Source organism: Meriones unguiculatus, chromosome 18, assembly GCF_030254825.1.
Source record: "Meriones unguiculatus strain TT.TT164.6M chromosome 18, Bangor_MerUng_6.1, whole genome shotgun sequence".
Classification (NCBI taxonomy): domain Eukaryota; kingdom Metazoa; phylum Chordata; class Mammalia; order Rodentia; family Muridae; genus Meriones; species Meriones unguiculatus.
Window position 1 is genome coordinate 54,169,035 of NC_083365.1, and position 21,707 is coordinate 54,190,741.

General features: G+C 38.8%; 1 protein-coding gene across 2 annotated transcripts; it reads right to left on the minus strand.

The window, feature by feature from the left end:
* Nucleotides 1-1,114: 1,114 nt before the first annotated feature.
* Serpinb2 (serpin family B member 2) lies at nucleotides 1,115-13,182 on the minus strand. 2 transcript variants are annotated; one of them, XM_021638739.2, is made up of 8 exons: nucleotides 13,082-13,182; nucleotides 8,638-8,814; nucleotides 5,149-5,268; nucleotides 4,698-4,826; nucleotides 4,096-4,213; nucleotides 3,625-3,764; nucleotides 2,872-3,036; nucleotides 1,115-2,130 (listed from the first exon to the last, which is right to left on the minus strand). In XM_021638739.2, exons 2-8 carry the CDS (start codon nucleotides 8,803-8,805, stop codon nucleotides 1,726-1,728), a joined length of 1,245 nt encoding a protein of 414 aa, XP_021494414.1. In that variant the 5' UTR covers nucleotides 8,806-8,814; nucleotides 13,082-13,182; the 3' UTR covers nucleotides 1,115-1,725. The 2 variants fall into 2 exon arrangements, with proteins under 2 accessions (XP_021494414.1, XP_060227625.1); XM_060371642.1 differs by lacking the exon at nucleotides 13,082-13,182 and adding an exon at nucleotides 12,980-13,074.
* Between the last annotated feature and the right edge of the window lie 8,525 nt (nucleotides 13,183-21,707).

Here is a 21,707-nt window from a genome sequence, read left to right on the forward strand (position 1 = left end):
GCCCAGTATATATCTCTGTCTCTGCCTGTGGATTGGGATATAAAGATCTCAACTACCATTCCATCACCATGCTGGCATGAATGCCATGCTTCTTCTATAATAATAATGTACTAAGTCTTCGAAACTGTAAGGAAGACCCAATTAAATGCTTTACTTTATAAGAGTCCCCTTGGAAATGGTGTCTTTTCACAGACATAGAACAGTGACTAAGACACCATCTGTTTTACTTGGGGTTTCTATCGATTTGAGAAAAGCAGCTTGGTCAAGAAATGGTTTATTTCAGCTTATAATTCCATGTCATAGTGCAGGGCAGGAACTCAAGAAATGCAGGAATCTGAAGTCAGGAACTGAAGCAGAAGCCATGAAGCAAGGCTTCTTCCTGGTTTGCTTGGTCTGCTTTCTTATATAAGCTAGGACCACCTGCTCAGGTATATCATCATCCACAATGATTTAGGTCCTTCCACATCAATCATTAATCAAGGAAATGGCCTACAGACTTGCCTCTGAGCAATCTGAAAGCATTTTCTGAAATCAGATTCCTCTTTCCAGATAACTCTGCCTTGTGTCAAGTTCATAGCAAATCAAAAAAAAAAAAAAAAAAAAAAGAAAGGAAGAAAGAAAAAGAAAACCAAAATCAACCAACCAAAACACGAGACACCATCCCACTCACCCTCAATATTGGCCTTTGTGCAAGACAAGCACATATGTTCTTTGCTCCTTTATATTGAGTATTTTTCTATGGTCCCAAAAGTGACACATTGTGATTTAGTTCTTGGGAATCAAAGTATTATAGCTTGTCTATGGAATGTCTCCATACATTAAAGGCTTGGTCCTCTGACCTTATGCTTTTAGGAGGTAGTGGAAACATTTAAGAGGCAGAGCCTTCTGTAAAGTCAAGGTCTCAGGTTATATGTTTTCTAAGGGACTTGGCAAGTACTAGTATCTTTTTTTCTTCTGCATTCTGTCTTGAAGTGAAAAGCACTGTTCTGCACACATTCTACCACACTGCACTGTTCACCACAGACACAAAAACAATCAGCCTACCAAACTTGGATTGGAACATCTAAAACAATAAGCCAACATAAATCTTTTAACTTTATTAATTTAGGTATATTTTACAGTAATGGAAATATGATTACCAAACATGGACTGATAACCAATAACAGTGGGTAAGTAAGCATGCTTACTAAATATGTATTTCCAATTATAGATGAGTTGCAGATACATGCATATGACATACAATGATGGAAATATAATATGTTATTGACTTTTGTTAAGTACTTTTGTCTGGGTGATTATTATGGGAGAACACAAAAGGATTCATTTTTCCTTCATAATTTGATCAAATGGCTGCTTTATTTTAAATAGAAAATTATCTGATCATCTGAAGTGGTACAGTTTCATTAAACAGACAGAAAATAATACTTTGTAAAACTACCATTATAGAAATAATAAATAACACCGTAAAAACTAAAGCGATGAAGACAAAGCAGTAATGAGGATGAACTAAATAGACATCATCTGTTTTTTGGAAACAAAATAATTAATGAAGTTATTCTGTAAGCATTGCTGTCAGTTTCTCAGTTACTTCTGAGCTTGTGTTTAGTTTATAGAAGGAGTATAGAAATGTATAGGAAAGTCGTAAAATTTTTGGCACTTGAAGAAGCAATTTGAGGCTTAGAGCTCATGCTATAAAATATAATGTAGAAATAAAGTCCTCCCCTTTTAGGGTGATGAGAATCTACCAGAAAATAGTGTCACATTGGTATTTTTGTGCATGATGTAGAAAAGGAAGGGATGATCTGCCACAAACTGTGGACCTCCATGACCAGTTCTCCCTGTCATAACTGCTCCAGTCCCACCAGTTGCTATTGTGCCCTCCTCATTGACATCCACTGTGGCTTGATGGAACACCTCGGAAAGGAAGAGGTCATCCCTCTCAGACATTCCTGAGAAGTTGGCCTTGTCCTCGTTGAAGGCGTCCTCCATGCCCATGCTTCTCAGAATGGATTTGAGTTCATAGCGTTGTTCTAGTTTGAACTTGGGAATGTAAACATCAACATTATCTTCGGCCACTGTGTCTTTGCTGATCCACTTGTTGAGTTTATCAAAGTTTATTTCCCTTTCCAGCTGCAAAACATAAAGAACAAGCAAAAAAGTAAATTTAAGAAAGAATAAAAAATAGCTCAAAGTCTAAGGTTAAAGATCAATTGCCACATAGCTGGAGAGACAGTTCAGTGGTTAAGAGCAATGGCTACTCTTCCAGGGACGCAAGGTCAATCCCAAGCACCGAGATGGCAGCTCACAACCATAAGTGGCTCCAGTCTCAGGGGGGATCCAATGCCCTCTTCTGGCCTCTATGAATATTGCACATATGGTGTATACAGACAGTCATGTCGGCAAAATAGGCATAAACACAAATATAATAAGAAATAAAGTTAGAAAAAGTAAATTGCAAAGATGAGTGTAGTGGTGCATGCTCTTGAATGGTGCACCTAGGAGGCAGAAGAAGGTGGATCTCTGAATTCAAGCCCATCCTGGTCTATTCCAAGCAATCCAGGGCTTCATACTGAGTCTCATATTAGTTGCCAATTGCTCCTTAGTTAGAGGTGGACTTCATGTGTCCCTTTACTATCCATACTAATATTGTGAAAAATACAAAATAAAATAAAATATAAAATACAAACATAACCATTTTATTAAAAACTAAAATAAAGGATTTTGAAATTTTGGGACATAACACATGTATTATCAAGTGACTCATTCATTTCTATGACAAATTGCACACCATGTCCAAGGCATAGGTGCTCATTTTTAGCAAAGAAAATTTTGATATCAGATTTTAGAACAGTTGAAATTGTAATGCATTACCAACTCCAAGCCATTGGATGCATCATCGATGTCATCAGGAAGCAACAGGAAAATGCTGATATTTCCATAATATGGAATTTCTAGAATCTGAGTCTTTACTTCCTCTATGTATCCAATGTTCAGCTTTTCACGTAGGTGCATCATCTGGACATTTTTAGTCTCATGCTAATATTGTTAAAAAGTAAAATATAAAAGTCAATTCTCAGTGATTTAAGATATTTACAAGAAAGGCTAAACAATAAATGATTTTTATTTCAATGCTAATAAGAAAATGTGTTTTCTTCAATCAGCAAAGTCAATTACTTGTGTATTTTTAGAGAAGGTACTCAAACTTAATGGATTTTTTTCATTTTATAGACATTACTTTGTAAGATTAATAATAATAATAATACCTAAAATGAGCCAGGAACTTAAGTAAATCCTATTGTATAGTTACAACAGCCTTTTGAACTACATATTATTCTAGCTTTAAAGATCAAAAACAAAACACATGAATGATAAATGAAGCCATAGTATAAGCATAGAACCAACATTTAAGTCTAGGCAAGTGGAATTATCAAACCATGGTCATCACTTCTATCCACACTGACTCTTAGAAAAATTATTGAATGATAGCAGTTTGAGAGAGTCAATATCCAACATTCAGAAACTGTAACTAACAAGTTGTTGGTAAATCAATGAATAGTCTCTAAGTTTTCTGTATTCTCTGTAAAGTTTTAAATACATGTTAAGAAAATACATCTTGTCTCATACCGAGTTCACACGAAAAGGATAAAGCTCTTTAATTTTCTTAAATGGAGTTTTCCACTTTCCTTTAAAGTAGATAGCATTCACCAGGACCAACTTGGTGTCTCCATCTACGGAACCTTCAGCTAATAGGTTTGGGATTTCACCTTTAGAGAACACAGCACATGTTTAGGTTTTTATAAGAGAAACTGTATAAATACACATTTAAAATATAATTTTTATAGTATTTGGAAATTTATAATATTTTTATGAATTTTATAAATTATATATACATTTTATAAATTTATAGTATTTTTTACTTCCTTTTATATTGTTACAAAATTTTTTAGTAGTCTGAGGCTTATTCAACTCAGAGGGAGATGGAGGGGGATTGGACAAATTTCAAGGGACTGGGAATTAAATTCAAGGATGGTTGCAAAAGAAATCAAAGTTTTCTATGTGGGAAAAAAAAAGAAGAAAAAATTTCCCAAGTTTTACCTTTGGTTTGAGTCTTGACCCAGGAATTAATCTTTTTCCTAGCTTCTTCCGCACATTCACGGAAGTCTACTGCCTCTGGTTCTGTAGAGTAATATTTCTTACAGAGTTGTACATATGCCTTTAAAACAAGGAAACACCAAATGTTACATACAGCATGGGATGAATTAAAGAAGGTGTGATGAATTTCAGGCCCCAACAAAAACAGGGAGAGATAAAGAGAATGGGAGTTGAGTTGGCTGGGAAGGGTGTTCCAGGGAACAGTTTCGCTTCCACCACTAATGCTCAGCCCTGCACCCCAGCTTCAATTCCATCTGCCCTATGCAGTAAAGACACTGAATAAGGACAAAGGTATAACTTGGGGAAAAGAGGAGAATCATAGTTATATCATTGGGAAAGGCAGTCATATCACTATCATAATTTGCTGCTCTTCACATGAGACATCTTCAATAGGATTTGGAGATCCTAGCAGCACAGAAGAGACAGTAAGCCCATCCTTTAAAAACTCACTTAAAAACTGACTCTGCTCCCGTGAATTGTGGCAAGATGTTTCAAAACTGACCTCACTGCTGGTACCAGCCCTTCTAGTTAGAGGCTTCACTTACTTCCTTGAATTTTGCAGACTTTTCTCCAAACAGCTTATTGGCACTTTCCAATAAATAACCTCTCGAGCATGTGTTAATTGCAGAACTGAGGGAGTGGAAGGATGAATGGACTTTATCTCTTGCTTGTGCCTTAATAGAAGGAAGAAATTTTCATTTATAACACAGCAATACTAACTAAAGAATCCTAAAGCGATAATATTTTCTCAACACAATCTATACACTTATGGCAGAAGACTATGATTGGAGAACAGCAATGACTGAAAAGTTATCATGTCTGGATGCTGTCCTGGATCTGCCCCTTATTATGTAGGATGCCATCAGAATACTTATTGCAACACTGAGTCTCAGTGTTCTGTTTATGGATGGAAGAAATGTGCTACATTCCTTCTCAGTTCAATGCTATGACTTAGTGATAGAATACCAAAGAAATATGAAGACCCAAGCCAGGTACCTGTAAAATAGGATCAGGATATTTTTCCCTCTGTATCTGCTGTGTGAAATCACAACCCTTGAAGCTCTCTGGGGTTTCACTAGTGATGTCAAAGCCACCAATTTTGTTAAACTTCAGCACCTGCAATCAGAATCAGAAGGAATGATAACATGGTCATGCAAAATTACTTCACAATGGCTTAGGTACCCCTACTTTGGCATTTCTCAACCCATGGGTTGCAGCCTCTTTGGAATCAACTGACCTTTTCAGAGGGATCACCTAAGGCAAGTGGAAAACACAGATATTTACATAACGATTCATAACTAGCAAAATTACAGTTATAAAGTAGCAAAAAATTAATTTAATGGTTGGGGGTCACCAAAACATGAGAAACTGTACTAAAGGGTCACAAGAAGGTTGAGAACCACCTTTGTATGTGGAAAGCAGGCATAGGCTTTCTGTGTCATAAAAATCTATGAAGTACTTGGTACTAACTGCTTTACTGGACATTCTAGAAATCAATGTTATTGTGAGATGATTCATGAAGTTTACCTTTAATTATCTAAATTTCTTCCATCCCACAAACTGTCTTGAAGAACACCAATAGTACTTTTTATTTTTAATGTTTTAAATAAATCAATAGAACTAACTCATCCCCTCTTTTCGGAAGTGATCTTTTCTACTAATATATATTTAAATTGAGGAAAGTTAGATGCCAAAATGAGCTTCAACATGAATATGGCTCACCTAATATTAACAAAGATCACCTAAGATGAGATATTCACAAATACTGCGTGCACACACAGAGAGAAATTAATGTATGTGTCAGGGGGCAATTTACAGATATTTGATTCACTGAATCTCTTTCATTGTAAGTAGGTGGTTTCATACAGCCCAGTGAAGGTGATGGATACAGACTGGCCTCTGTAAAGCTACCTCAACTCCCTTCTCTACAAAACTGTCACCAGTCCATCTTATTCTTCCACAGACTCATTTAACAGGGCTCCCTACTTCCAATTTCTTTGGAAACCTCTGGCCTGAAGCCCTTCTTCATGAGACCCATATGAAGAGGAAAGCAACTTGCAAATAAGCTATTAATTGGAGCTTTGAAATGAAGGTATCTAGCCAGTCGGTGGATTCCGAGACTAGAAAGAGAGGAATTGCTCTTTGGAGATCTTTCTCTGCTCCCCAAGTCATATGTCATATGCCTCTCTCTCTCTCTCTCTCTCTCTCTCTCTCTCTCTCTCTCTCTCTCTCTGAAAGAAGGAATAATTCTGTATAGATTTTCTGGTTTTTCTGCCCCCTAAAGCAACTGACCTTTAAATTAGGGTTCTCCTGGAGAGCAAGAGAGCCTCCCTGAGTCTCAGTAAACTTCACTGGCAGCAGTGACTCTTCAAGTGTGAGTTTATTCTGGCCCATGCGGAGATCTAAAGAGGCAGCCTGGCTGGGACACACACTTGAAGACTAACACTAAACACAGAGCTGACAAACATCTCTGGCATGCATAGAGCTCTTCTGTACCCTTGTGCTGTCTAGGGGATCACCTACCTATCTTGTTTCCTCCTTCTCCTCTAACAATATTACTACGTATTCTAGCTTACCATTTCTCAGCCTGGTGTCCTAATTATCTTATCTGTAGAATGACTATGATAATCATTGCATCCATTTCACAGGATTCAGAGTTATGCAAACTCCTGAGAGGTTTTCAGAAGGATTATTTATAAGCACTAAAATTAGAATTAATACGATTTAGCTATTACTACAATTACTATTTCTAGATGCTCTACATATTATTTCTCATCTTCACAGCTATCGGGTCAGTTACAGGTGTTCTTTCCCATTTTATAGATGAGAAAATCGAGACTCAGAGGAGTTCAATGTCTTTACACCCTTAGCTGAGGGCAATGATAACACTTGTCACATAAAGTTCTCCCATTGTTTAATCTAGAAGGGAAGCAGGAAAACCATATAGATCTGTGCTTCTCCCTTACATTAAAAAAAAATTCTTTTTGTATTTATAAACCAATCAAGTTAGCACTTGAATTCTAAAATCGTCTCATGCAGCAGAGCTACCAAAAAAAAAAAAAATGCACAGTCCCACACTGACAAAACTTTCTTGATTTAGGAAATCTGTGTCTGTCTAGAGTGACCACTAGGTGAATCTTTCCTTCAGCATATGAAATTATTTTTTAGTAACCCTGAGTATTTCACCTGAGATTTCTACTCTCGCTATATTGCTCCTGGTCCTTTACATTTAAAAACTGAAAACACTAATGCTTTCGAAGGTTTTGTGAAATGTGGTTTACTATGGTTCTTTTCAAGGCAAAGAAAATAAAGAGGAAGGAGCATTGCACAACCTTGTTGCCACCAGAGTTGAACAATTGAGCTGTGTTGTAAGACACGCTGTTCAAACTGCCACAGGAATAGGGAGGAACCCAGCTGCCTCCTGACCTGCAGCGACACTAGCTCATGTTTGCTCTGTGACACTTTGTCCTTAAAAAGAGGCTCACCTGAAGTGGGTCACTATGTTCCTGAGAAGACTGTGTTTATGCTCAGATAGGATTCTCGTGGGAAACCAGAAAAGAGCCAGAGGCATTTTGGTGTGACTGAAAGCACAATCCATGCTTGTCCTGAAAACATATATTCTTAATGTTTGCATGCATGTGAAATGCAATGAAATGTTAATTACATGATTTTCATATCCAGGGGCCTGACGTAACAAGTAACAGGATCGTGAGAAAGTTAAATACATTGTGTGAATCTTCATGTGTGTTGCAGTATGTATTTTAAGTAGTTCTGAAGTCTAGGGAAGAGACTCCCATTCAATTCTGGGTCCATTCTTTAAGGAAGGAAGACACAAACCTTGTCACATAAAATCTCTGACAGCGGTGCTTCACATGCTGTCCACATTGATTTTGAAGACTGGCTATCAATAATATCTATCCCCACTGTGTGGATGAAAATGTGGAGAAATCTATTAAAGCTATATCTAACTACACCCTCTATGAGTATGCTGACAAAGGCCACAGTGACTTTTCCTTCTTTGTGAGCCTGGCTTGAAACCATCAGGTCTCTGGAACAAACACTATTCACAGTGGTGAAGTGCTAAGAGGGAGCCTCTTAGGAGTTAGGAAGGCACGGGTGACCTTGCCAACAGGCTGCCAGTGATGCCATCTGTCCATGGCACTGGCCTGGAAAACCAACTGAGGTAGCGTATGCAAAATGCTTGCTTTGCAGAGACTGAGCATGGTACGGGTTAAAGGAGAGTTTTTGTTGGTAACTATTTTCATCCTTGTGGAGATGCTAATATCCTTCTGCTATTTGCAGTAGTCTCCTGGGTCAGACATTCCACAGGCTTAAAGTTACGGAGTCTGTATTGTAATGCCTAGTGATGATAATTACACAACCATTCCTGCATCCTTAGAGTCAAGATGACCTCAACACAAAACAACAACAAGCCTACAATTCAACTCAGAAGACATTTGGTTCTGATGTAAGGTTTAAACTCACTTCGGCCATTTGATGTTCAGTGTCACCCCTGGCGCCGAGGAAAACCATGGCCAATGTGGATGAGATGCTCCACGGAGAGATGAAGATATTCTGAGCAGGGTTTGCTTTGTCTATGTGCTTAAAAAGATTGAGGGCAAACATGGTATTTGCCATGGAAAGTTCTTCCATTGCGTCAATCTGGAAGGGAAGCAGAAAGAGAAAAAGTTCTGAACGATGAAGTCAACAGAGCCCTAGTACATCCTGCCCAAGGCTTCCTTTCTGACTTTCCCCCATAGAACAAAATGAGGGAAGGTGAAAGAGTTTAAAGGCCAGACTAGATGCAGCTCGCCGTGCCCAGGCATAACATCCCCGTTACCATCCTGAAATGGGACTTTCCTGCCCTTTCATTCTTCCCCAGACTATGAAATCAGTGTAGCCAATCCTGAGATATGATGAATGACACTTTGTGATATTCCTATAATAGGAACCGTAATAACAATATCGCTGGGTTTGAATTCTTACTGTCTACATGATAGACCCAGTCGACTGTAGACACTAAACTGTAATAAACACTTCTGTAATCACTTAATCACTGAAATGCTAGGAGGAAAAGGACCTCTACTTCAGAACAAAGGAAGAAACTGCTGCTTCACATAAGCTCATTGACCATGCCGTCAGTAACAAAGGGTAGGAGGAGAACTTGAAGACAGAAAGGTGACCTTCAGGGTCACTCTCAGCCTTCGCATTTCTCCCATATTGACACTGCACATGCCCATACCACATACAAATATGTACATACGCAGAATAGAATACTCATATCCAAACCCGTACAACATTCTTGTTGGGCTCAGGTGAGACAATCTTTCAACTTCTCTGTTTTCAAAAGTGCGTAGACTTGTTTGGGGGTTGGTATCTGCGCCAAGATCCTATCATTTCCACAATATACTCAACACGCATGCCTCAGCCTTGTTCTAAAAAAATATCCCATGAGCTGGAGATCTCACTTTAGGACCTCTTCTCTTACCACACAGGTTCGGGTGCCCACAGGAATTCAGAGATAATCCAACGTGTACAAACGACACAACTTGCTTAAGTTATAGCTGTCTAAAACTAAAGGGCAGGCACACCTTTCATGACTTAAGGCTCAGCGTGCAGCTGGGTGCTGGCACACACCAAGGGGTGTGGGATGGGATGCTGAGCAATTACCATTTTCCTAAGTGTCTGTTTTTCTTTCATCATAACCTCAAATAACCTATAATTACCAAAATGCATAAATATACCAAACAATGACAACACTCATCTCTTTGTAAACCTTCTGGGACAAAGAGTTTCCAGAACTGGGGAGCGGTGGGGAGTCCCCTGGATGAAGCAAGCTACTGTCTTGGCTGTCTACAGAAGTGCTGTAGTGTGGAAGTGTGGAAGAGACAAGAATTTGCAACAAAATTTGTCATTCGTAAGGTGATGCAGTTACATTTTTGTAAAGGCAAAAGAGTAAGTTAAATTGTGCCCCTTAAATTCTTCCCCATCCCCTTGTCTCTTCATTTAATTTATTAGCTTATGTGTTTTGGGGGTAGGGGACACGTGAATGTGAGCATGAGTGCACATGTCATGGGGGGGCATGTGGAGGAGGGAGGGCAACTTTGTGGAGGGAGTTTTCTCCTTCCATGTCTATGTGGGTTCTGGGGATAGGACGCAGGCCACCAGCCTATGTGTCTCAGCATCGCATTTACACAACTTTATCATGACCCCAGGAGGTGAGTATGGCTGACTGTTTTACAGCCTGCATTGGGAAGCTCCTGGAGGTCAAGTGACCATTGTGAGGTCCCACAGCTCACGGTAATGCCGCCGGGAGGCAAGCTGGGATCTGCCACAGGAAGCCCACTGACTTCCAGGTGGCTGCATGCTTCACATGCCAATACATGGCCTCACTATGACGGCCAGAGCTATGGAAGTGATGTGTTGAGAAACACTTGAAAGCGGAAACTAAAAAAGAAAGTAGCAAGTCCACATTGCTCCTCGAAAGTATGTTAATTTAAAGGGAAACAGCATTGCTCTCCTTGCTCCATCACAGATGCCAGATTAAGGTAGGTGGTTCAAAAACTACCATCTCTTCCAGTAACTTCAAATTATCATTATAAGGCTTCGCGCATAGGTTTTCTTAATACATTATTTTAACATTATGAATAAAATGTTTCTCTGTTCCTATGTGAAAATCCAAATGGGGGGTCAGCACCAGGAGAATGTATTCTGGTGTATCCCGTTCATAGATCTGGATAACAATCTGTGTGGTCACATTTTGGCCTTTACAAATGCCAAAATGTCCACAGAAGAAGAGGATCCAGGCAGTCCTGATGAGACCTGATAGGCTAGGGTCAGATAGTAGGGGAGAAGGACAGTCCCTATCTGTGGACTAGAGGACTGGGGTAGGAGGTGAAGATAGAGGGTGGGTGGGACCAGGAGGAACTTAGGGAGGGGGCTACAACTGGGATACAAAGTGAATAAATTGTAAATAATAATAATAATAATAATAAGAAGAAGAAGAAGAAGAAGAAGAAGAAGAAGAAGAAGAAGAAGAAGAAGAAGAAGAAGAAACAAATTTAAGAGTCAAGACCAATCATCATAAAAGGCAATTAATACTAAATAAGTACTTGGGGTAATTTGACAGAGAACAAAAAGTTACTAAACAGAGTGAAATTATTCAAGATATTCCAGAATTCATCTCAGTCTGAGGATGTAACTGATTGTAGTTGTCAGCAACCTGTGTTCAGACCCCCAGTTCTACCAATAAAGAAAAGATTGAAATAAACAACCTAAATTATTTTTTTCAAAGGCTGACTTTGAACTCAACATGTAGCCAAGGACGATCTTGAACTTATTAGCCTCCTTTATCTGCCTCCCAAGTGTTACAGCTACACATACGTGTGACCGCCTGATTTATACAGTACTGGGTAGGGATTGAATCCAGGGCTTCCTGCATGCTAGGAAAGAGACACACCATCGCAGCCACACCCCTTGTCTGGGAACTCTACTTTTCTAATGATGTGCTGTTAATTTGCTTTATATTGAATGATAGTTGATGTTTTTATTGCAGTTGCCTAATTAAATCTGCTAGATTTTGTTTAATGGGGAAAATCACAGGCCCTAACTCCTTTGGGATTTCTGCTATAGTAATGAAAATGTGAAGATGTAAATATTTCAGGGCTAATTCATTTCAGAGTCTGTGCTTTTCCTACAAAGTACTCAAATAATATTTGAAAGCTTCAAACTATTTTATACATATCCACATTGTATGTCCTGGCTCTCAGACAAGCCCACATCTTACGTTTGGATGGGACTCTTCCCAAATAATACAAAATTGAGGGCATAACATGACATGAGTACCACAACCTTTCTGAATGGGCAGTATAGTAGGTCACACAACTCCATACGCTTCCAAATATGGCACTGTTATTAACATTAGGATTAATAAATGGAAATCATCTGCTGGGCTGGTCTCTCTCCTCTTTCTGTTGGTTCCTGCAACACAAGTTTGGCGAAGGCACTAGTGAAACTTGGCAGAGGTGATTAACTGGGGAGGTGCCAAAGGCTCACCACCTGCCACATTCCTTCTCCACAAGCGCCCTGGGTATTAAATTGGATCTTGCTGCATCATTTCAAACTTGTGTGTGCATGTGTGTGTGTGTGTGTGTGTGTGTGTGTGTGTGTGTAATCACATAATAAAAATATTTTTAAATTTCTTTTAAAACTGAGTGGTAACTAAAATAAGAAAATAGTGACACAGAAACATCTCATCAAAAATAAAACAAGTTTCCCAGAAATTGGAAGCGGTATTTTAGTTGATAGTTTTCATAATGAATAATTATTTGCTTACCAGAGATTAAAGTGTTTTCTTGGTCAACCAACACGTCAGCTAATTTATTTGATATTTCTCTTTCACAGAATTGACCTATCACAGAACTAGGTTAAATAAATATATTTTGAGAATGAATTGTCCTGACCCAAACTACTGCTTAATTGTTCTAATTTCAGGCTGTTAATTTAAGGTGAAGATTGAACTTTACATTTATTTATATCCATTATAACAATTAATATCAATTGCTTAAGTGTAAATATTTTTATATTTACAACTATTTAGATCTCATATCAAAGCAAAAGCTAATATAAAACATTTATAATACAGCCAGTTCAATAACATTAGCATTAAAACTTTACTGAAAGTACATTTCAATTTCAGTTTGGCTGGTTATACGTAGGTATTTGCTGTCTTCTGAGACTTAAAGTTAAGCAGCCAGAAATTTGAGTTTTAAACCGAGGTTTCTTTAAACAACTGAAAAAGAAAACATGGTTATATTTTAGTACTCACCCTCTACACAGGTCAATATATTAAATATTGCTGTGAAGGAACAGAGAAAAAGACAGCCCTGGATTCAGTAAAAATGGCAGGGGAGTTGCTGAAACACATTACCTTGTTATCTTCTGAGTGGTTGACAGACAGGAAGTGCTCCTTGGAAAGCTGGTATGGTGTCGACAAGGTAATGACTGGTTTTATAGGGCTCTGCCCCTCCCACTCAGCTCTTCTCTCTCTCTCTCTCTCTCTCTCTCTCTCTCTCTCTCTCTCTCTCTCTCTTACTTTTTCATTTGTACTCTTTGTATGATTCAACATTTTACTCATAAAGACATCAGTAGCAAAGAAGTGCTTGTTTGTAATGTTCAGTTTAAGAAACAATTTGAGGGTGTGACATCATTCAAAAATTCAAGAATGTAGCAATTTCCAATTTAAATCTCACATTTAGGTTTTTCTCCTCTCTCACTGGTCCTCAATGATAGCATTAAATTTTATGATACTCAGTCTACCTTTGGAAAGCCACCAGTTTTTGGAATCTTTGTAATAAAGGTGTGATCCTTTGGTTCTAGGGAGAATCAAAGAACCCTCTCCACATAAGAGGAAAGAGAAAAATATAATATTCTAATTTAGTGATTACTTCAAACTATGATTTTTTTTTCAGAAGTAGTAACCTAAATAATTCTGGGCTCAACTCTACCTACTGTCTCAGGAAACAGCCAAAGAACTTTTCAAAATCACTTGATTACAGCATAGATCTTACCTTACTTAAAACAATAATAACCTACTGCTACTTTGACTTAAAATAACACACATTTGTGGGGACAACATCTTAAATAAACCAAAAAATGTTGAGAACGAAAAGATGAAAATTACACATAATGTAATCATGAATGTAAAAATTTAATATAGCTAGAATTTATTAGACAGAATTCAGAAACACATTCTCCAGATTGCTTCTCATCTCTTAATTCTACATATGTATAAAAAAACACAGACACAAGGACACGGAGAGTATCATGCTTCTCCCCAGCATGCTTGGAAGACCCCATGAGGAAGACTTTGACTAGAGAGCTGGGATGAAGAAGTCAAATGTCAGGGAGACTGAGACCAGAGATGGAGAGAGTGAGTGCTTCTCTCTCCACTGTGTCCACAAAGCCAGGTTTCCTTCCTTCCTTCCTTTGCTACTACAGTCTCTGGTCTCAGAAGTGCAGAGTATGTTAATCCCTTATTATTAAAGGAGAAAGAGTCCATCAGGCAGGCTCCTCTGCATCTGCCTGGAAGTCAAGAGCAAAGTCAGTTTAATTGATGGAAGACCTCAGGTCACATAATAAAAATAACTACATTCCTACCACCAAAGACGACCCTTTGCAAGCTGTGTCATCCCTGTGTTCTGTTCTTTCTCCCTAAAAACAATGAATTGATGCTATTGCTTAATGGACCCTTTTCCATTTTAGTTATAGTCTCCAGTATAGCACCCTCTTCTATGTCTATCTGACCCAGTTAAATGTCTTTTTCACCATTCTTCATCTGCCCATCAGCATCCCTATTTCCTGTGCAAATCAGATATTCCTGGACCTTACCCACACTTCATCTCACTCATCTTTCAGGTTATGCTGTTTCTCACCTTATTTACTCCCTTCAAGTAATCCACCTCAAGAGAGACATCATCCTTCTCCCCGCTGTTCTAAATCTGTGATTTCTATTCCCTACAGTTTCATAAAGCCCATTCTGACTTCCATAAGCCACAACGTTAATGCACCATTTAGAATGGAGTCTACAGTGTAATAGTCAGGTTTGTTTTAGCTGCTTCTTCAAACTTAGGCCTCTATCCAAAGTAGGTAATTTGATTATCCTACACCAGCAAGAACAATATGAATCATAAAATGGCTTTTTGCTAAAAAATTTTCCGTGAGTTGAGTAAAATATTAAATATCTCTAGAAAGGCCCTGTAGTGTGGTGCATAAAGACAGGAATTCTGAAAGACTTAGAAAGATGATCAGCTTTAAGATCCCCTTATACAACTTTTTAGCTGTATAATCTTGCACCTATTTCTCACCGTTTGAAAGGATAACTTTCCTAATAACATCACACAGCTAAGGGTAATAATTACTTAGATTAAAAGCAAGCTGTTTTTGCAAGCATCCCTTTAATTTTACCTGTATATTATTTAGACCCCTTTATCTCAAGAGATAAACTCAGTTCTGATCTATGAGTTCTGGGAGAATTTTGTTGGGGTATGTTTTCAGAAGACAAAACAAAACAAATTGTTCCGGATGAGAAGGAAGATTCAAGAAAACGTCCATAACTTACACCACCAAACCCTGCCTGACGAGTCAGTTTGATTGTTTGACTATGTGATGCCAGAAGAAGCTGGAGCCATGTTATACATCCAGAGAACAAGGATGAAATTTTTTTCAGATGTCAACCCATACCTCTGATAAGAGCTCTTCCAAGCCAACTTAACCTCCAATTTTTGATCGTGTTGTCATTTGAGATGATAATATGCACTTATGTTAAGCTCTGTTTTACACGCACACATGCACACACACACATATAAATGACAGGGTTTATGAAGAAGAGATAAGACAGGGCGTGACTGGTTAGTACGCCCCTAGTGGCAGAAACCCACTCAATCCCAGAGCCCCTTTCCACTGCTAAATAAATGAGATACATTACCATAACCTAAAACCACAATGCTGCTGTATTCCAGGACAGATCATTCTTATGAAAGCTGAAAATAGTGGAACAGACATTCTGCTTCTTAATTTACCTCCTAGAAAAATGTGTATGAAATCAGCAAAAGTAGAGAAAAAGGGATATAAAGTTAGATACATAATAGGACTTCAATTATATAAAGTATAAGTACAAATACGACTTGAGAAAAATAATGCCAAAATATAAATGTTTATCTTACTGAAGATAATTATCATTTTCAAAACCTTAAAAGTATTTCTACACACTCCATCATACACAGACATTACTTTTATTTGTGCAATTATTTTCTTGGTAGTATTTTTTTTCAATTTTTGAGAAGTTTTTGTTTGTTTGTTTGTTTTCTGTGGTAATGGGCAGTGAACTCAGGGCTTCATGCATGCTAGGCAAGTGCTCTAATTTGAGTGTGTCTCCCATCCCGCAGGTACTGTTTAAAAGTAGATGTACATTATCAAAGAGTTGATTTTGAGTGCATTTTCCTCAATTAGCAGTAGCCAAACAATTGTGTGTAAAGAAAAGATGACTTTTGAGCCAACATATAATATTTTTATGTGAAAGCTTACATGTACTGTGCTGCTTAATGCTTGTTGGGGGGAAAAAACCTGTCTAATTTCTGTCTCCCCTGATAGAAGGAAATGACCTTGAAGTCCTCAGCCATGAGTTCTCCAGTAGTTCAACCAGACACTGGCCCCTAGGAGGTACTTACTAATTGTCTGTTCACTGCTGAGTTACGGTAAGTACATAGCAATGCTGATGCGTTTGCATTATGTCCACTTTGAATGAATAGTCATGGGTCCTTCCATAATTACTTAAATTGTTTTCTGATAGGTGGGGAATATACAAAGTAGAAATACTCGTTATCTCTACATTGGAAGAAATACCACTGAAATTACCCAGCAGTTGGAAGTGAGAAAAGAGGTACGTAAAATTCCACATGGTGATCTTATCGTACTGATCTTTCAATAAGATACATTAAAACACTTAAGTTCATAGCCAAGGTTAACTGGATGTAACATTTATGCAAAGTGAGTTATTCTGAGACTTGAGGTGTCAGCTGATGCAAACACAGGTCAGTAAAATCAGTTGCCTCTATGGCGTGAATTTGGTAGTATCTTGACTAAAACATTCTCCAGTCAACATTTCTGAAAATATCTTTAACATCAAAATTACTTACTTCTACCATTAGCAATAAAATAGAGCATATTAATGGCTGTGTATCTAAGTTCCTGCAGAGAGAGTCTGTGAAAGGAGACAAGGCAGGAAAGCAATTTCGGGGTGTGTGAGGAAGATAAGCAAGGGACTAAGGAGGCTTTGAGTGAGGGTGACCAAGGCGGGTCTGAGTGTGAGAATGTTTGCAGAAGAAACAAGCTTTGTTAGGGAGTGTAACACCTTCGACAGAATATTTATCTTGTTACCAAGAAAAACCTCAAACACAGATGCCTTGGTTGTGAAGCTGTTGAAACAAAGATCCAGTATTCTATGATTCAGCTACTTGAGAGAACCAGTCAAGGCCCTATGACTTGTCATGCTAAAAGCACGCACGGGACATTTTCAGAACAGTCCAGAACCTACTGTGACTCACTCATCACACACATCAGATGAAACTGGATGCTTACAATCCAGTGTTTCCTTAGAGGGACCAATGATATAATGTTACATGCATATGGACTTAGCTGCATCCATCATCCAACCTACATTATCCTTGCACATAACTGATGAGCAAACACTTATATTTATTTTTCATATTTATAGCATAATTTAGTTTCTGTCCCTCTTGCATAATTCTACTCTGCCACAGCCATTGTTGTATGCCAAGAGAAAGACATATTTTATGCTAAATTTTATTAAATACTTTTAGAATTTAATAAAAGAATTATGAATTACTTTTATTTCTTAGTAAACAATCAATCTTTCCACAACTTAGAATCAATCACTTCGGTGTTATCCTCTCATAGATTCTGTACCTTTTTTTCTTAAGGGCAGATAAAATATCAAACTGATCAATAGTGCAATTAATATACGAAATAATGTACATGTGGGATTTAGATTCCTCCCTTCTTAAAGTAATAGAGGGAAACCCATTGATTTTAAATGAGTGTCAATACAACTTCATGGATATTGCCTCAGGGTTGGAATGTTCATCTTCCTCTGATCCTCACAGCCTTATTTAGACATGGGTAAAAGTGAGGAGGAGGGAAAAGAAATTATTTCTATTCATTAGTCATAGAGCAATGAGTACAGAAACAGGAAGACTATTGACAGGTGGGAGAAGAAAGGAGAGCAATCCCAAAGACTCCAGATGTTTCTCCAGGTCTGACTAACCCTCTCACCTTGAGAACTGAAGCTCTAGCCTCCCGGACACTCCACTTGACCATCGTAAAGCTTTCTCAGTTTTTTTTTTTTTTTCAATGCAGTTTATTCAGGAACATTGAACAATCCTCGGACCCCGGGGAAAGCCAGCCCACAGCTTAAATAGCCTCTGGGTAGCCAACCCAGGCGTGTCACGGGGGCAATGCAGATAGGTCCACATACATGGAAGCAAGCCAGATCCTCGGCCTTAGCCAAATGTGGAGTTGTTCGTGACAGAGAGCACTCACCATCGGGAAGGTGGAAGGCGGAAACCAGCTCCATCTTTAAGGCATAGCATTCCGCAGCTCTCTACAGTTCCCCCTTTTTGTTTTAGACGCATCAGGCAAGAGTAGAGGTCTGATCTCTGATATAACTGTCTAAACTGACACATCCCTGTCCCAGACCTATTTTTCCTCATCTACTTCTTCTTTGTCTAGCAATCACCAAGTTAAATTCAAAGCAACAGCCTTTACTTGTTTTAAAATAGTCCTGCTAGGCCACAGAGGAGGACTTTGCAGCCAGTCCTGAAGACACCTGATAAAACAGGGTCAGATGAAAGGGGAGGAGGTCCTCCCTTATCAGTGGACTTGGAAAGGGGCAGGAAGGAGTTGAGGGAGGGAGGGTGGGATTGAGAGGGAATGAGGGAAGGGGATACATCTGGGATACAGAGTTAATAAAATGTAACTGATAATAAAAATAAAAAATAATTTTAAAAAGACTTGAACATAGGACCTGAAAAAATACCGAAAAAAAAAAATCGCCCTCTCACTGTGTGTATGTATGTGTGTGTTTGTGTGTGTGTGAGTGTGTGTGTATATGCTGAAATAGAGTAGAGTCTCTAATGAAGTAAAGGCTGGCCTTAAGTTTTTATGTAGCCGAGGAAAACCTTGGCTTTCCAGTTCTCCATTCTATACCTGCAGAGTATCGACATGTGCCAGCATGCCTACATCGATCCATCGATCCACTTTATCTACCAAGTACTTTTTGAGCTGTCTTATTTTTAATTTCAAGTAATTTTCAGTCAGTACACACACACACACACACACACACACACACACACTGTGGTTTAAATTATTTATCCAATCTTGAACTGTTATGCCCGAATCGCGAGCCCCCAAAAGACCACCACCAGTAGTAGAGTCCATTACAAAACACATGAGGATCTTTTTATCACAAGCTGCAAGCTTCGGCTCACGCCTCCACCACCAAAGCAGTGAGAGCTAAGAGCCCATGCTCAGGTTAGTTGGGTGATTTAAAGAGTCTGGTCCCACCCAGCATGCCCAAAGCAGGGAGATTTCTGCCCTACATCTACTGGTTAAAATACAAAAGGGATGTTACATTTTGAATTGATTGGCTATAGGAAGGTCTCCAAACCATTAATGACCTGGTGTCCCTCCCTAGGGGGATGGGCCGGTTTCCTATCAACTGTATAACTAGTGGGTGGGAAAAGATTGCATTAAGCTAGTTTATTTTCCCAGGTGGCTGGGGCTTTAAACTTTTTGGTATCTCACAACTCTTTATGTATAGTGTATGATCCCTTAACTGATAATAAGTTTGATTCATTTGCAGCATATATCTGACTCAACCATCACTCTCCTTAAAGACTTTCAATATATGTCCATAAACATAAGATAAAGCCTAACTTGGGCTTATGTAAATTGGAGGCCACCTAGAGACTAACACAGTTCTAATGATTTTAAATTAAACGCTGTAGTGTATTTATCACACTATCTGGCACATGTAGTATTAATGAACACCAAAACCTGACCCCTATTAATGTTTCTAAATTTTATCTAAGTTCTGCTTTTACACATTTATTTCTGTGTAAGACTTCTGAGAGAAGAAGCTGGGAACTTTTTTTTTTATAAAAATTGACTTAATACACTATGTATTATGCTCACTTAATATTTTTGAATGAGAATGAAAGCAAACTTTTGTGTTTTTCTTTGCTCTTCCATTCTACTGTTGAAAGGCTGAAAGTAAGACCTTTTTGTTTCCCTTCCTCTCCTATGCAAATGGAAAACAAAACCACTAGTCCAGGCTGTATCCTGGAAAGTAGCTGTGAAGAGAGAGGGATCCTACGTTTATAGAAGCTCTGGGAACTTTAGGGTCAGATTTTTATAGGATTCCATCAACAAAGGAATGGAAAACAGGGTCCTCAGTGGTATCAATGCCACCCAGTATGGCAACATCAGGGAAGTGTTTCCTTTGCTCCAGGGTTTTGGGGACAGTAACACAGGCGCTGGGCCATAAGAGGGCTAAGCAGTAAGAAATATTGACCAAGAATAAAAGAAGGTAAATATTTAACAATGCAAGAGGAAGGGTCTGAACTTTGGTCACAGTACTAAGAATTCAAGCTACAAGTGAGCTGAAAGTTTCATCCATACCAGCTATGTATCATAACGTCCAAAGGTATTATGCAGGCTGCTGAGAGGAAAAATGGTCACCAACAGTATTACACAGTTGTTTATATTGTGAGATTCAATAATGACATAGCACGCATGAGGGACCCTCTAGTGCAAATAGTGTTATAACCGTTATGGCGATAGCCAGCCACCTTCTCATTGGATTTTAAGCCAGAGCCACAGTAGGGAACTCATGCCTTTTATTTGTCTGTTTTGTTTTGTTTGTTTTCTTACTGTTTTTGCCCTTTTTTTATTTATTTAAACACTTTACAGCCTGATGCCAGCCTCCTCCCAGTCCCATCTTCATGTCCCCTCCCACCATTCCCTCCTATCCTTCTTCTCAGAGAAAGTGAGGCCCCCAAGGAGTACCATCCTGACCTCTCAAGTGACAGCAGGACTAAACATATCCTCCCCACTGAAGCCTGACAAGACAGCCCAGCTAGAGGAAGGGGATTCAGTAGCAGGCAATAGAGTCAGAGACAGCCCCTACTCCCATTTTTAGGAGACCAGGCTGTTGCCCAGGCTGGTTGTTGGTTCATTTTCTCTCTATGAGCTCCCATGGGCCCATAGTCTGATCCGTATGTCTTCCTGTAGTGCCCTTGGCCTTCATACTTGGTTTTGTAAACCTGGTCAAGAGCCTGTGCTTGGAAGGTTGTAGGCATTTGAATGAAGCCAACTACTGTTTTATGTTGTTGTTTGTTTGTTTGCTCAATGGTCATGTTACAAGCTACTTTCTAAATACTCATGCATAAACCTATAAATTAAGGCTGTTCCCAGTATTCATTTGAGAAGCTTATTCCTGCAGTGCACAGTGGTTAATGTAGAAATCTGTCACTGGTCGAAGTTCCAAGAATACGTCATGGTGGAGTTCTTGACCCTAAATGGGATGACTAAGTCACCTATCACCTCCTGCAAGGCTTAGGAAATCTTTAAGAATATGGAACAGAAAGAATGTATGATGCCAGGGATGGGGAGGTGTGCAGCACAAAGATTCCTTCTGGATCTAACATCACAACTGCACTCATGATCTCATCGCAGCTGTGCTAATCTGAATAAGACGTACATAAAGTTGGGTCCCCTAACATTTAATCATGGATGTGTAGGTGTCTATGAGACCTCACTCTACCCTACAGGACTACCTGTGGGGTAGGGGAAAATCTTCAATGCTGTAACCACTGATAAGATGCCCTGCTCCAGTTAATTTTCGCCCACTCTTCGACAAGAAATTTTGATTAAATTATGTTGCAAATTCCAAAGCACAAAAAGAATGTGTAGAGGTG